Source organism: Schistosoma haematobium, chromosome 3 (genome assembly GCF_000699445.3).
Source record: "Schistosoma haematobium chromosome 3, whole genome shotgun sequence".
Taxonomy (NCBI): domain Eukaryota; kingdom Metazoa; phylum Platyhelminthes; class Trematoda; order Strigeidida; family Schistosomatidae; genus Schistosoma; species Schistosoma haematobium.
In genome coordinates, this window is record NC_067198.1 from 17,016,246 (window position 1) to 17,034,351 (window position 18,106).

General features: G+C 38.7%; 1 protein-coding gene across 1 annotated transcript; it reads right to left on the reverse strand.

Annotated features, from left to right (window-relative positions):
- Positions 1–40: 40 nt before the first annotated feature.
- Positions 41–17,659, reverse strand: MS3_00005129 (uncharacterized protein). Its single transcript, XM_051213161.1, has 8 exons — positions 17,596–17,659; positions 15,517–15,722; positions 14,097–15,479; positions 12,858–13,086; positions 9,763–9,969; positions 8,691–8,902; positions 6,124–6,373; positions 41–1,669 (listed from the first exon to the last, which is right to left on the reverse strand). Exons 2-8 carry the CDS (start codon positions 15,612–15,614, stop codon positions 1,073–1,075), a joined length of 2,976 nt encoding a protein of 991 aa, XP_051069108.1. The 5' UTR covers positions 15,615–15,722; positions 17,596–17,659; the 3' UTR covers positions 41–1,072.
- Between the last annotated feature and the right edge of the window lie 447 nt (positions 17,660–18,106).

Here is an 18,106-nt window from a genome sequence, read left to right on the forward strand (position 1 = left end):
CACACAAATCCCATTTGATTTGTGTGAGAGCTGTGGTACTGTCCGGGTGCCCAAACCGAAGCAGGTGGTTTTCTTAGGGGGCCACACCCCGAGCCTTCGACATGAAGGTCTGATCCACAAGGCAATGGGGCATCGTAAAGAGATGCAGTCCCATGGTAGCAGGTGACCGACGATTAGTTCATACGCCATTTGTTCCCTCAGGACACTGTAGCCCATGTGCATCATTGGTTTGGAATCAGGGTTTTCCAACTCCTCTAGGTGGACTCTCCATGTCCAACACCCTCGCCACGAGAAGGCAATGAGTAGGACTTCCCTGACAGAGGCTATACACGCATAGCCATGTGAGAGCATTTCGAGCGGCAGAGTGGACTCTCCCTACTGTCGGCCGTATTAGGGCATTTGGAGGCACTCACAGATGTACCTTCGTAGTGCTTCACTTTTTGGTTTATGTGGTTGTGGTGTTACACCAGATGATTTGATCTAAGCATATGACATTAAATACACGAATTTTCATATTGGAAATAAGCCTATATTTAAGATAAGTTCGGTTAGGCGTTCTTTCAAACTCAGTGCTAATATAAGGTTTACCAGGCCATTATATTCTAGTGATTATACTACTCAGTGTTACTTAACAATTCCAATCACAGAATTGAGACAAATGAGTAATGTCTGGAGGTAAATGGTTGAACAATTTATATAAATACGCACCTAAATCTTTTGACGATCCCATTATAAATTCAAAAAGGTTTCTATCTTAACAAATTCACTTTTTAAAATAAAAACATACATAAAAGCAATGAGAAAATTCTTTGTTTACATTCAAACACAGACACAATCACAAAATAGAAAAAGGGAACTGAGAAAGATGCGCTAAAAACAGGAAAAAACGAGACGAAAAGTGAAAAGAAAACAAACAGGCAGGCAAGAGCATACGTCACATTTGAAGAGATGGAGAAAAATGATGTAAAAATTAAAACTGAGCAAGTGTTTTAGAAAACAAGATAACTTGGAGCCAAATCATATACACATGAGAGTACTATGTTGAAGAAATAGGATTGATATCAACTATCATTTACAAATCATCCCTGGATTCTTTCCCTGTGACAAAATGCACTTCCCATTCATCATTTAATGAAAGATCAGGTTTACGAACAACAACAATGCGTGGTACGTGTTTAAAACCAGCAGAAAAAACAGAGGACGGAGTAATGGAAAACCCTATATTTCTTCGTGGTTTATGGGCATCGATCACAGTAATTCTTTCCAAGGGACTACTGAACCCAACAATAACAAAGCGTTCAATTTTCGGTATAAAAACATCATCTTTAGGTAGTACTATGGAAGTTTCACCTGGTAATGGTAAACGTTGTAAGCGCAATCGTCCACCATGCACACCTGCACCCGTTGGGTCGACAACTCGTTGGTAAATAATTTTGAAAAACTGGGCATTTGATTTAGAAGTTGAATGGAAATCATCTATGTATATATAACCAACAGCATCAGGCTTCTGAGGGTCCAAACAAACAACAAATGTATAGGGATCACTACGCATAAGCCATGAAGAACGACGTATACGCTCTTTTCGTGGTATAATCCACCCACCTCGATAAAATACAGGTATGGAATTTATCGTTACTGGATATTGTGTCGACTGTTCACCTGCAAATACCTACAATTAAATATAGGAATTTCATATGACTTTTTCTATTGATAAATTTAACTTCGCACGAATAACAAATACAGGACTTTATCGAATCGACCAGAACAGTTTATGATAGGACAACAAACATAATTCATTGATTTAACAATTAGTAAAATGTAAGCTTTAATGACATTATTATGTTAAATAACAGTTATAGACACATGATATTTTATTTCAAAACATCAAAACACATCCATATAATGGTTTCTGGAGACATTAAAAACCTTAACTGATAATTATATAGATACCACTGACAAGGTTTAACTTGATAGTTTCATATAAATTGAGCATCGGGTAGAATTTATTTATTTGAACACATAAATATTGGTACAAGAATGCGCCACACAAAACAATGAGAATTTAAGGGGAAGGAAAAAAAGAGAGAATAATAACAGAGATTGTTCTAAGGTGGTGTAATAATAATAATGGTAAAAATGGGGGAACGGAAAGGTACAATCAGAAAAAATCTTTCAGTTAAGGAAGACACAACCACATTTTTTTTGGAGAAGAAAGTAAAAGAAGGTTACAGTAGAATCGCTCTTATGGCTTCTATTCTGAACCATATCTGATAACGTCTCTAGCCACTGTGTCGCACAATCTCTCGGACCCCAACCAGGGAGTCGTGAAGGACCAACACAAGCCAGTCCTTTGCAGCTTTCTTCCATACCCCGACACCATGTCATACACTAACCACCTTCGCTTTTTCCAACCAGTCCCAGAGTCGGCAAATAATGCACAACGTGGAATTCTCTGGAACCACATTCGTAGAACATGTTCAAGCCACCAAAGTCGGTGTTTCAAGATGTTGACACTAATTGGATTATCGTCTCAGTGCCCGAACACACGATGCCGAACCTCTGCATTACTGACATGGTGTTGCCACTGGATGTCAGCAATCCTTCGGAGACAACGATGATCGAACACAGAGAGTCGTCTAACGTCCTCAACTCAGAGAGACCAGGTTTCACAAGCATAGAGCAAGACTGCTCTCACCGACGCGTTGTAGATCCGACCTTTTACAGCCAGACTAACATCACGAAGGCGCCAAAGATGGCCCAGATTGGCATAAGCCGCTCTGGCTTTCACTATACGTGCATTGATCTCATCACTCACACCCCACCAGCACTTATGCAGCTACCTAGATACACGAACTTCTCGACTACTTCTATCTGCTCATCATCCAGGTTGAGTACAGGATTAGGATCCTGCCAGTCTTGTAGAAGTACTTTGCACTTCGAAGGTGCAAAGCACATACCATATCTACGGACACTGATTGCCAACTGATTAAGTGCGGATTGCATGCCTTGGGCATTATCGCACAGTAAGACAATATCATCCGCATACTCAAGGTCGGAAAGTCTTTCTCCAGGCAACAGATCCACACCGTCATTACTTACTGTTATGGATGCAGAATAATGTGCCAATCATTATCATGTTAAGCCTAGTGATGTCCTTGGACGTTAAATGGACATTTCCTATTGGCCATTATTTATTTCATCCGTTAAATATTGTACAGATGTTGTTTTCTATTTTTATGGCACGATGTGGTATGTTTGGTTAGTATATAAATGGAGTATGTCTGAAATACAATGATTCATATCTCAGAGGTTGTGACTTGTGTTCTGGACTCGACTGACTGGGCTAGACAGGGAAGCGGGACCAATCGAGACTCTAGGCCGTCCGTGCGTGTTTACGTGTCATTGAATCGATCGATAAATACGCTGCTCTAATTTTTCCAGTCAGGGACACAACAATTAGCACAGGGTAAAAATCAACCCAACTTAAAGTCATAACACTTACATTCATCAGAGCTGTTTCCAGAATGTCATCGATGGCAAAGTTGAAGAGGAATGGTGAGATTGGGCAACCCTGCTTAACCCCACTGCTCGAATGGAACAATGGAGAGAGGTGGTTGTATGCCCTCACTCTGCCTGAGGTGTTTGTATATAGAGCTTTTAGGATGTTAATAAACTTCTCAGGCACACCCTTCTTCAATAGACAATCTCAGAGAACAGTCCTGTCTAACGATTCAAAGGCAGCCCTGATGTCAAGAAACACTACGATTGTTGGCCTGTGATAAGTATGACGGTGTTCTAACATTTGGCGGAGGGTGAAGATATGATCAATACATCCTCGACCCGAACGAAACCCAGCCTGCTCCTGGCCAGTCAATCTTTCTCGGGTTTTGAACAACCTACGAAGTATGACGGAATCTAATAGCTTGGACGCAATCGGAAGTAGACTTATCCCCCGATAGTTGTTACAGGAACGACGTGAACCCGTTTTAAAGATAGGGACAACTATCGACTCATTCCATGACGTTGGTACACTCTCTAGCTCCCAAACCTTTGTAAACAACGTCGTCAGTTCGTTAGTCAGAAAGTCATCACCATCTTTAAAAAGAGCCGGAGGTAAGTCATCTGGGCCAGGTGATTTGTAACGCTTCAAGAGCTGGAGTTCCTTGCGGACTTCCGCCTCATTTGGTGGATCAGTCGTCACCGGCCATGGAGGGCGGGACAGTCCGACCGATGTTGTCGGAGCAGCAGGACAGTTGAACTGCCCTTCGAAAAACTCTGCCCATCGTCCAAGGCGTCAATGGATGTCAGTGATTGGCATCCCATCATCCTCGTAGATTGTTTCGCTCACACCAGACTTCTTGCTGTCGGTGGCTCGGATGAGTTAGGAGAGCTTCCGGTAGTTACCAGATGCAGCTGCTGCTTCCAGCTCATTAGCACGCTCCGACCACCAGGCTTCTCGGTCCTTACGCAAGCTTTGCCCAATTTAGTTACGTAAAATCCTTCATTTGTGGTCAAACTCACGGTCACCCGGAGTAGACCGACTGGCTTCGTTGAATTGTAAGCAGTCTGAAGAAACCCAGTGCTTATAAGCGAGACGTTTCGCGAACCCAAAACCGACTGTACCCACCATTTTCATGGCGTCATGCAATTGCAACCAATGCTCATCTATACTTTTCGGTGGAATGGTAGCTAGCTCGGTTCGATACTTACTAGCAAGAGAAGTTACAACCAGCTTGCTAATATCAATCCGTTGATGGCGGTCACTTCGTCGGCCACTGAAAAGTAAGGTAAGATTGGCGCAGACCAAAGCATGGTCACAGTCCAGATAGGTACTCCAAAAGGAGCGGCAGTCTTGTACACAACCACGCCAGCGGTAGCTGATCGCGATGTGATCAATCTGAGTCCAGGCTTGGGATGCAGAGGGAGGACGCCAGGTGGCACATCGGCGATGACTGTGCCGAAAGTTAGTGCTAGCCAGAAACAGGTTGTGGTCTGTGCACAGTTGCAGTAGACGGTCCCCGTTATCTGTCGTGCGACCAACGAGTCCCCATCGGCCACTTAAACGACTCTCTTCTGTGCCTAGACGCCCGACCTGAGCATTCAAGTCTCTGGCTAGTACTACAATATCTGTCGAATGCACTTTCTGGAGAAGAACAGTTAACTGGTGGTAGAATTCGTCCTTGATCGCATCCGGGCTGCAATCTGTCGGAGCATAGGCGGAGATGACGAAAAGACATCGTTTCTCACGCCGATTTCTTCTCACTTTGATGGAACTTTCTAATCTAACAGCACATGACCGACTGTTGATGGGGATCCAATCGATTAGTGCTGCCTCAGCTCTAGAGTTTAGTGCGACACCAACGCCAGCAAGACCAGACGAAGATGCCACAGGGTCCCCGGATAAACGCACGTAAAACAAGCTTTTCGAAGCGACAGATGGAGAGCAAATTTGTAGTACTTCACCAGAGTCTTGAATACGGGTCTCCGATAGACAGCAAACATCGATATTAAGACTTTCTAAAGACATAGCCGGCTCTATCTGTTGTCCAACCTGCATAAGTGTGCGAACGTTGAAGGCAGCCAGTTTGAATGGTGCACGTGGTTTCAGAAAAACTGCTTCAGTACTCACATCGGGTAGAAGGTTATTAATAAATATATTTTTGTTATATCCTAAATCGTATTTCTGACGTTTCGTGACTTAATGCAAGCCACTTCTTCTGCGTAAATAAATAACCGAACTAAACTAACACGCGTTTGAATAGTACTAAGCAAACTGAATAGGCGATTCTTAAATAGTATAGTTTTTTTGGTAGCTTAAGGTAGCTCTTGATAACTATAACAGTATTATAGAAAAGAAGACATTCACGTACTTGTCTGTTGAACTCAATAAATAAAGTCGTTCTATTTTTTCAATGAGTCTGTACATTACTCAATGAATATTTTGATTACCGGTATAATTAAAGACAAACTGTTCCTTTAACATTTTACCATAACTCTATCTCTTCTTTTCATAGAGTTATAAATAAAAGGTCTAGATTTTTATGTAGGATTTACCCTTATTTTCATATTACACACTAGCTGTGAAGCAAAACTATTTAAAACCCCATACAAATGATCATTTACCTCAAGCGATGGATAATGATACCATGTTCCCTTTGGAAAATATAACTGCACATAGCCAGCACCTTGATCAGTGACAGGACTCACAAGCACAGCTTCTCCAATCATATATTGATCATCCAAACCATACGTATTCACATCTTTAGGAAAATGAAACCACATTGGTGCCATAACTGGTTGACCGTTTGCTTCCGAACGAGCAAACAATGTATACCAGTATGGAAGTAATTGATAGCGAGCTTGTATTGCCTTTCTGTGAAATAAAAGCGATCATTTTATTATCAAAAGTTGAAAAACATCTGGCTACATATAAGAGTATTTCAATAATCAACATAAACTCAAAATATATGGTTAGGTGCACACGGTTCTGGCCCAAATATGATGAGAAACAAACTATCTAAAGTTGTAACCATGTCCGGACTCAGACTTGAACTAGTGATAGGATAACTACTATAGCTTATTATCATTAAAATGTTAATCAATGAACAAATTATTAGCTTTCATATCCATATTAAAATAATAATGGCCGATTATGCCATTTTTAAAATCATTAATATTATTGAGCTACAGGTTTAATGAGTGCAAAGAGTGAGGACGTGAAAAATTGTTGATTAATACGGCGACGAGTGTGACCAATAAATTTAAAGCAGTTGCTTTAATGTTATCCTGAGTGCTTGGACCATAATGATAAAAGGTTCGAAATTCGCTGCCAAACCCTACTACAAGTTTGAATTTCTTTTAGTCGGGTAAATTTTCATGTCATCGTCAGCTACAGCGCAATGTATGTGGGGACGATTTAAACCAAGTATTTCATGCAAAAGCATTTCCAACGACACAGTCAAAAAGTTATAACTGTGAAATAAATCGCCGGAAGAGTCTCGTTACACATATTTTACACTGGAAGAAAGCATTAAGAAGCTCAATGAATTCTCTCCACTTTGTTTTAATTATTTATACTAAATAAATTACGTCTGTGCGCTACGCTGTCCAAGAATGTAAAAGCTGGATTGTTTACCCTAATGAGCTTATAATAGATAATATCATGAAAACAATACTATCGAGGCAAATGGTTAGACCTTTGAACTAAAAGACATTTAGACCACACTAAAACCTTGGTGTGATAATAACAAAGTACACTAGTGGTTTTAATTTACCTAAACATAGAATCAATTAAGACATGCTAGTTTCCAATTAAATGAACCCCATTTCGTGATCGTACCTTAGTCAACAGTCAGGAGATTAAGCTAATCTGTTCGATGGAAACTGCAGAATACTTAATTCTTAAGATGATCTCACTAAGCGATAACAGTTTCTGTGCAAAGTGAACGGTAGAAAATTGATGACAGTTTAAAGGTGAGGTGTTGTGACTTTATGTACGGCCTTTATCACGTGATTTATCCACTAATCAAAATACGACTTACACAATCTTAGCACTGTGCCAAATCAATGACGTTCAACCGGTACGGGCAGTCTAGCGTCCTTATTGGTCTTATGTCCGCCTAGCCCGCCCACTTGAGTCCAGAACAACAATACCAGCTTCCAATATGAGAATCAAATCATTTATTTCAGACATACTGGGTTTATATATCAATCAAACAGACCGCAACGCACCATAAAATATGAAATAACATTTGTACACAATAAAGCCAAAAAGTGACTGTGAACGTGGGAGACAGTAGTTAATAAAATGAGCATAATTTAGGGACAGTAAATCGTATAATAATAAATTATAGGTCAAAATGAAGCTTATAATAAGAGGAATATAAATATACATAATCTAATTATTGAATGACTATACCATGAGAATGTATAGATAATCTTAGTCAATTAATATGTCTCAGAAGTTACTCGTGATTTAATCTTCGCTCGGATATAACATGGGGGGGTATAGCGACGAATGTATTGAAACATGACAACAAGTTTCTCTTGAGTACTCAGTGGTCTAGAAAAATTTAAGTTCAGTTGCAAAAACCATGAAACTTACAAATTACAATTTGCACAATCTTTCATAATGTCATGTATTATCTCTAGAAATCTTGAACTATATGCAAAAACTTACAGTATCTCAACTTTGCGTCAATTAAACCTTAGATATGTATTATCGGTTAACAGGATGAATCAGTTAAGGTGAGCACATCAGAAAAGCGATGAGGTCGTTTGGGTATATGAGCCAGAAGATATAGGATTTCAGATGGTATGAAATACAGTTGAATGGAGTGGGTTAAACACTTTTTGATATATATCCCGAACAACTAACTATTCTTTTAGGATACAGTTTTTTTCTCTTGTGTTTTTCCCGGTTCATTGGTACACTTTGACCTGTTAGCTGGATTTCTGTTTATGTGTTCTTAAAAGATATGGGAAACTAACCACGTTTTTAACCAGAATTAACTTACTATCACTAAATACAATGATGAAAGTGCAAGTGAATGGTTTCGATAAATTTAAAATCTACACCAACTACTTTAGTCTGGAAGGCTGATCAATGTTATCATTTCCACACAAAACACGTCTCATATTCTTCGTACAAAGAAGTCATTGTATTAAACCAGGAGGAATATTGCACTTACCGAATGGGATCAATATATTCCGAAGCCACTAGCCAAGGTTCACGGCGTTTGCTATCTATGTGTGCATGAGCTCTGAAGAATGGTTGATAAGCAGCCGCCTGATACCACCTTGTCAATAACTCAGAATCTGGATTGCCGAAAAAACCTCCCACGTCAGCTCCACATAGGGTTATCCCTACGACTGATATGCTGAGAAGCATAGAAGTTGAAATCTAGAGTAGCGAAAAATACCATGCATAGTAACCAAGTGCGTAATACATAATCTATAGTCTCTAAAACAAGTAACAACTGATAACATGTCTCAGGAATTATTGTAATAAAATGTCGGTAGCTATATCCAGAAAATAATAATAATCATCGCAAATGATGAGTTTTAATGCTAAAACCATTATTAGTATCCTTTAAACACAACAAAATGGTCCACGACAAAAGACTGGTTGTGATTTGAATTGTATTTCAACTTACTAAAACCAATTCAATCAGTCAGTCATACGTAACACAGACCCTGAGAACATATATATATATTGACCACAATTAGTTGTCTGATCAGTCTTCACCTTAAGGACTAAAAGTTGTGGAAACTTAATAAAAAAAACGTCAAATATTTTGACTTACTATCTAAGGTCTTAATGCAGAAGGAACTGCAACTTATATGCTCCTCAGATCTGAATTGTTCACAGGGTAATGCGCACGTACAAACACAGAGATTTCACTCGGAATTGTATGGTCCGAAAGCCATTTTGTTAATAGATGCTATTTTAACTAAATGTCAACCTAAGGTGAAAATTTAGATGTAAATGTCTGAAAAATGTGTACAAAATAACCGTTTCCTTTTATCTTTTATGACTAGTTTCGTAAACCATATCAATACATCCTTTATTGAATGACCATAATCCTAGATAAGAAAACAACTTTTAATGATTGCTCTGAAAACCGTGGTTATTATAATTACACGGGACAATGAATGAAACTAAATCAAGCACACATTTATCATAATTATTTACTAGGTATGATCCACACCGTTAACGAACTCTCTCATCAATGAAAATAAATCTTAAGACCAAGAAATTACCTTTAAGTGCGACCAATCAGCAGTATTGTCTCCAGTCCAAACAGCTGCTGTCTGTTGTGAACCAACAAAAAACGCACGGGTCAACACAAAAGGACGTTCTACGCCGTTCGACCTCAACATGAGTCCATCCCAAGTTGACTTATGTACGTATAACCCATATAAGTTATGTATATCACGATGCTCCCAATTACCTGCATGCTTAGCATCCTTCAAGCAAAAATGGAAACACGTAACAAGGAAAACTGGCAAACAGGTAAATACGGAGATATTCGACTTTACAAAATGAAACTGATAATTAGTTCGCATTTCAACCGACTGTTTAGTAGATTTTTAATGTAGACGTTATTTAGTGGCTATTCTAAAGTTGTCTGTCTTAGGATTACAAGTTGTTTAATAAGAAAACACAAATAACGCAAGACCTGACACGTATTTATCACTCTGTAGTGTCAGTTATTATATTAAGCCCATGTATCTTATTCTAGCTTTCGGACATTCCATTCTATTCATCCTACTTGAGTCATATTTTGACCTTGTCAATTATTCGCTTATCAGTCTTGGCTGTTTTTATATGAGCGTATATGTGTGTACAATTCATATCCCATGACTCATCACATGTCTGTAGTTTATTTTGTCTGACTATAAATATTGAGTAACGCTCGACTAAAATGGAGTTGGCTTCCCAGCCATCTTCCCTGCGTGTCATTTTGCTTTGCTCTGTTTCATTCGCTTCATATACGAAATATATGTGTTCACAAGTCAATTCTCGTTATTCGACTTATTTAATTCCGTTATTGGATAACTTGATTTAAGTCGACGATTGTATACGAGAATAGGCGATAGCAAACATTCGTACGATCTTGGAGTCAGGTCCATGGGCCACTAAAATGGTGAGCCCTTCAACGAATATCGTCGATCTAAATGATGACAAAACCAAACTACGGGCCTCCACTAAAACTCTTAGTCACTACATTCCACATCAAGATCATATAAAATTGAAGAGGGTGAAAATAATATCAAAAGTTGTGGGGAATTGAACATTAATATTTTTAAAGGAGTGAATAAAATCGAGAGATAAAACGTTGAGAACATTGATATGTTTAAAACTTAGTGGGAGACGAGTAATCAAAAGACTTATACTACTGTGACAGATCTTGAGCCAATATCTCAGAATTTGGATTGCAAAATACTAATATTTCAACTAACACAAGAGTTTCCCTTGATAACGCTACTGAGACTAAGGATTGTTAGCTTTATCGATTGAGGTCAGATCATAATTTGACAATCTTTAGGCTTTTTCAACCAGCTCCTATGGTGATCAGCAAGTGTGCACTAGAATCTTTCATACACCTCATTTTGGTGAGGGCTAGTAGTTTAATCAACCACTTCTACCTAATAATCTACATATAACATCAATATTGTTCACTCAGTAGTTCTATTATGGCGAGGCAACGTTTTAAAGATACTGATGATTGAATGGCATCAACCTACCCATGTTTTCTAAGCCGTCCCTTGTACTCTTAATACAGAAGGAATCAGAATTTATAATAGAAAAGCCCCCAAATGCCCTGGTACAGTCGAGGGTGGGGACAGGGTCAACTTATTAGTCTCCTGCTGTCAAGATACATGATAACACAAACCATCTTAGGAACATTAAATTCGAAGAGAAAGAAACATAGCTTGTACAGTATCGCAACGTCACTTGAGACGTTTAAAAGTACATCACTCTTATAAGCTATCAGCAGACAAATGCATACATTCTGTGTACATCACATTGTTGAAACTCTTTAGGTAAATCAATACCTGAGAAATCAGGCAAAAGTTACCCATAGGAGGATATCCACAGAATTATGTTAAAATGTGGAAGGCAGACATCTTCAACAGAGCAGTGGCTTAGTGGTCAAAGCACCTGACTTCCAATTATTATATAGCTGGTTGCAGCTTTGGTCTCAACAGTCAACTTTCATACAAACTGCAGCTTAAGGCTGAGTGTATGAAAGCGCACTCGGAAAAACGGTGACATCAATTATCAAAGAACTAATGGACACTACTTGGTCCTATAAGGTTCTCTGATAACGATCTTTAAGCAAAGTGCACATTTGTGTTACGCCACTTAAGATGACAAAAACATTCTATAGAGCCCATTGACTGACAACGTTTGATGGTGACGTCAAGTCAAATAATTCACCAACAGCAATCAATGATGGAAAACTTGAAAATAACACGAATTCATCTTTTGTGGAAATTCCATTGTTAATTTGCGAAAAGTATTAAATTTAGGATGAGCGGGTTAGGTTTCACAGGTATAGACCAAGACTGCTCTCAATAAAGCGTTGTAAACCCTAACTTTAACAGCCAAACTGACATCAGAAGGGCACCAAAGATGACCCAAATAGTCACACGCTGTTTTGGTTTTTACTATATATAGATTGATCTCATCTACAGAGCGACCACATGCACTTAAAAAACAACAGAAATACACGAACTCTTCAACTACGTGCAACGGCACCCCACAAAAAGTGAGTGCAGGTACTGGCTCCTACCAGTCTTGTCCAAGTACTGTGGACTTAAGTGTTCAAGCATTTAGTGGCGAGTTAATATATGATCTATACATCCACAACCTGAACGAAAGCCAACCTACTCCTCAGGAGTCAGTCTTTGACATGTTCTGTAGTATGGTGGTAGTCAGTCAATTAAACGATAAGATATACCTAAATTATTTTCACATAAATCATGTGGGACGTTTCAAAAGATGAATACGGCAATGTCCTGATTCGAATACTGGAGCATCATCAGTTCATAGTTTTGCACAATTCAGCTAGTTATGAAACCATTATGTCATCTTAATTCCGGAAAATATTGAAAGCTATGGTTTAAACCTAGTTCAAAGTGATACTTGATTTCAATTATAAGTCCAGTTTATTCAGACAGAGACTCTAACCCATGTCTAAACAATGACCCATATAGATACCTTACATTATACGAAGTAAGAACAGTATTAAAGAGACCAGGAAAATATTTACAACACATATCCCGGTTTGTGCAAGCCGTAGCCAAGGTCAAAGACAATAGTCCACAAACTTTAGTGGCCTGCTTACTTTATGCATAGTGACTTCAGGACCATTAAAAACTGATGGTTCACCCATGTCATTCCAGGTAAACATCGAATCTTTGCAAACAGGTTCATAAGTAAGGAATAGATTTGACCACCACTGCTGAACAGATTTATCAGTGAAATCAGGCCACGCACTAGATCCAGGCCAACACCAACCATCGAATTCGGTCCCATCTCTAGTTTTGACGAAAATCCCATTATTTTGGGAATTACTGAGAAAAGATTAAAAAAGAGGTTTCCATTAAGTATAAATTTATTAGTCAGAATGATGCGTTTATGTTCACAATACTAAGAAATGTTTAACACTGATGAATAAATTCACCCTAATGCCAGATAATTTACTGGTAACTTCATTTATGAAAACGGTTTGATAAAATGGGTTAATTTAGTTTCTGAATATAATCACATAATAATAATAATAATAATAATAATAATAATAATAATAATAATAATAATAATAATAATAATAATGATAATATCAGATGACAGTAATGCTGTACACTGAACGACTGAGTACTAAGTGACAGTCTCTTTTTAATTTATCATTTGCACCAACATCCGTGTCCAAAATGTGACTAACAACTATACTTACAGGTTTCTTTACCTTAAAACCATTCACTTATTATTACCCCTCTTTGAGAGAAGGATAACTTAGATTCTTGAGAAACTTCGTCTATGCTCAATACCTTTTGTGGAACCACTTCAATATCATCTAACAATAATGTATGACAGTTTGACTACTAAACATGCCTCCAAAACCCCGAGTCAAGTATATGAATAAAAATAAACTGTAGGACTGTTTAGCAAAGTTAATTAACATAGAATCAAGACGAGAAACTGAAAATAAACTAGTCAGTATTGTCCCAGATATCAATATCTTAGAAAATGTTTGATACATTATAAAGTAGGTTTTACGTATGCAGTATCGAGAGGGCTATCACAGACACCATGAAGTTTACAAACGTTTCAGATAGACATTAACAAAGTCTTCGTAATAGGACCAAAAACTTCTTTACTATCTGCAAGTCTTGGATGTAATTGTTTCGACATAACTACACACCTCAGATTTGACAATTTTTATCACCTAATTGGTGATAAGGCAATTATGTCAAAGATTAAGTAAAATCTTCATCGTAGTGGGGAAGTTTACCCACAGAACATTGTGTTTAAAGGAACCATACATAAACAACTTTCATCAAATGTTAAAATGTGGGAAAATTACCTGAATAAAGGCCAATTCGAGTCACGCTTAATGTGAGGATCAACAACCGTAACGAGCTTTCGACCTTTAACATTCAGTTTATCAACCATTTCTTTTGGATTTGGAAATTTAGTTCTATCCCAAGTAAAATAACGTTTTCCATCAGTGTGTTCAATGTCTAACCACAAAACATCAACAGGCATTTCATATTCATCAAAATGTTTGTCCACAGAAAGTAAATCAGCTTCATCATTATAGTTCCATCTACACTGATGATAACCAATCGCAAACAGGGGTGGTAACTTGGTAGTACCTACCACACTAGCATAAGAACGCATTGCTTCAGATGGAGTACTACCCATAAACACATATAAATCTACTAAGCCGGACTCAGATATCCATCTCGTTTGTACTGAAGATTTCTCTGGTTTCTTCGAAAAGAAACCTGAAAATATTCCGCTATTTTGTGAGTTCGAATGATCAATGTCGATCCATGTCTCCGACGGATTCAGCCACAAGACACCCACAGTATTGTTTTGATTGTGTCCCCACATAACAGGGACAGAGCCATATAAGGCCATTTTATTATGGACCTCATATTCGAATACATCAAGATTATAAAGTCTGTAGGGGTCGCCATCACTTGTAGTTTTCAAAACGAATCCATCAGCATGTTCTGGGATCCCATAGACGTGACTGAATCCCTGAAAGTCGAAATCCATCGAGATAGAGTTTAAGCCGTGAGGTCTTGTGTCAAGATGTTCCTTGAAATATTCTGACCATGACTGATCTTCCGGAACTGTGTGCTCTGTATCTATATGATCTTGTTTTTCATCTTCTTTGTCTTCATCGGTAGTGGAGTCTTTTGGTACATCTGTATTTCCTGAAGAATCTTCGGAACTATTTACAGTAGAAATATCAACCTCATGATTTTCACTTGGTAATGTACGGTTGTCATTTTGAGATACCTTATTTTTATCGATAATCGGTTTTTTCCTCTGATGTTCAAAATTTAAAAGACTTCTCTTATTTGCTGATGCTACAACAATGTTATTCAGGAAAAAATCGATATGAAAAGGGTTATAATACACGACTGCCTTGTATCCAGACTGTCCATCCAACACTAAACTATTCTCAGCAAATTTACACCTGATAGGGGCCTTTTCAACGCCTAGCAAAACGTCTCCTGTAGGCACGCGATACCTTTTATACTCATCTGTCAATTCATCAATGAGTACACGGAAGGTGGAGTGTTGATTATAGGTAACATCCAGCGACAGATGATGGTTTTGATCTTCAGTGTAAATAACTGCAGTTATTCCATGTGGGTTTATCTTGACAGAACTTGGTTCTAACCTGTGCGCAAGTCCCCCGGGTTTTATTTGTCGTTGTCGAGTACAGAACCTGTAATATGAGTAAACTATAAAATCATTTAACTTACGAGCTCTGGTCACATGTTTTAAAATTAGCACGATCTACCGACCATGAGATATTGAGTATCACGAAAAGTAGACCTAAACTCTCTGGCCTCAAAAACATGTTGAAAGGACTGTATCAATAGGCTAACGGGTTTTGTTTGGTAGAGAAGTGAAGGAATAATCTTGTGTGGGATTCCAGTTCGCCAGGTCAAATAGCGTAACAAGGAGTCTGAGAAAATGAAAAGCGTAGTTCTAAAACTTAATAAGCATATTTTAAATAACCATATGAATACAAGATAATAAGTAGTCAGTGATCGATCTACGGAGTAGGATTCTAGATGACAAACGCTGATAGCTATTTTTGGAGAAAACACCTTTAACCAATTCGTATGCAGCTGTTAAGACAGTAGATAAAAGCTGCTGGTCGCCCTCTATCAAGCTAGCATGATATGAAAGATAATAAGAACTTATTTATTTTTATTTTATTTCAACACATAGATATTGGTACAAGGCACCAAATACATATGCGCAACACAAATCTCATTCGATATATGTGAGGGCTATGATACTGCCCGGGTGTCCAAACCGCAGTTGGTGGTTTTCTTAGGGGGCCACACCTGGAGCCTTCGACCTGAAGGTCTGATCCAAAAGGCAATGGAGAATCGTATGGAGATGCAGTCCCATGGAAGCCGGTGACCAACAATTGGTTCATACGCCATTTGTTCTCGCAGGATACTGGAGCCCATGTGCACCATTGGTTTGGAATCCGGTTAAAGCGCCGGACATTCGCTTTTCGTCCTCTCATTTTCGTAAACAACACCCGTGGTGTCAGAAGGCAGTGAGTAGGATTTCCTTAGCAGAGGCTATATACGCGTGGCCATGTGAGAGCATTTCGAGAGGGAGAGCGGACTCTCCCCAATCTCGGCCGTACCAGGGCATAATAAGAACTAACCCAAGTGGATTCATTGAACACAAAATACTCATTTAGTGATAATGAAACCAGCAAAAGTTAATAGTGAGCAAGATCACCAACAATACTATCTGTAGACGAAAACCCATCTTATGTGATCTACAGCAAATGAAAGGGGCAACCTTGTGACCGATAGCGTAATCTACTAGACACCAAACAGAAGCCGTCATAAGCCAAAGTCCATTCAGACAACTGACACTCAGGAGTCTGTAAAAATGGTATGTCAGGTGTTTATGATTAGTTAATTTCAGAATACGGTGTGTTAAATCCTGACAGTAAGATTAATATGAGTATCGTACGACTCTGACTCCTCAGCCTAATCCATTATACAAATTACACGATTGATCGGCGAGACCCTAACCTTAGGCTACAACCCTAACCACTAACCCTATGGACGAGTTTCTATACCATATGCATTATGAATTCAGAGCCTCTGAACCTTTATCAAACCTTAACAAGTTTTTAAATCATGTAAAAGAAGAATATCCACTGTAATTCATTACTTACAATATATTCTCACTTTATACTAACTGTCTTCTGATTGGCTAATAATTGTCAAGGTCATTTAAGATTCGTTCAAGGGTCGTCGCCAAATTAGTCTCGCCATTGCTCGAAGTCAGATGGACACTAAAGACTAGCGAGCCCGACTGAAGAGGTATATGCCGCCCATCTATAACGGACTACCACGGAGTTTGCGCATCAACGAGGTTGCGGTTAGAAATTAACGTGCGTTACTACGACCTCAGCCTAATGAACAAACCCGTCATACTTCAGGAGGCTGCTGAGCCTAATGTGACTCACTACCGTTGCGTCATAGGCTTGACAACCTATTGTGATGTCCATCTTCATTACGCGGTTGCCATTGCCCTATGACCATGCCCTTCAACGAGATAAGAACACAAAGCGGATGGTCTGTACCTCGAAACGACACACTTTCTTGATAGAGTAAGCGCACTATGTGCTGTGTACAAACGGTACCACGTGTGGAGATCGTAGATGAGGAATTACATGACAAGGAAATTACCGACGACCCCATAAAAGCATGTGGCAGACCTACGTTCAATAGCGAACCCAAAAGACAAATGCTAATGATATCACAAACTTGAAGTTTAGGAAACTTGACAAACCAAACCTGAAGTGAGCGAAAGCTCTTGAACGCGTCAAACGACCCACAGTCAAGACGCGCGCCGGTGAATATTCACTTCAGCACTGAATAATTCTAAATCTAAACTTGTTGAGGCCTGTTCAGAAGAGACTTTCTCTATATTAACACAGCACTTCGTTGAAATAATTCATTGTAATATCTACCTGTAGTCTTGAGCATATGAAAGAAAAGTGAGGGCATATCAGATGCGAATTTATCATCAAGTAATTTGAAAGCCATGATCAAGTCACATTTGATTCTTCTATATGATAATGGAAATAGATTAAGCCAGTCGAGCATCATACGGGAGCTTTGATATTCCGGGAATCAGTTTAGTTGCAGTTTTCTGAATATTTTTCAACAGCTCACTTTTTCCTTTTAGACAGAAGCTAGACACTTGTATGCAGTACTCAAGTTTAGGACACACGAACAATGTATACAAATTCAAAAAAAGTTAAAGCGTCTACATGACTAAAGGCTCTATGTATTGACCAAAGTG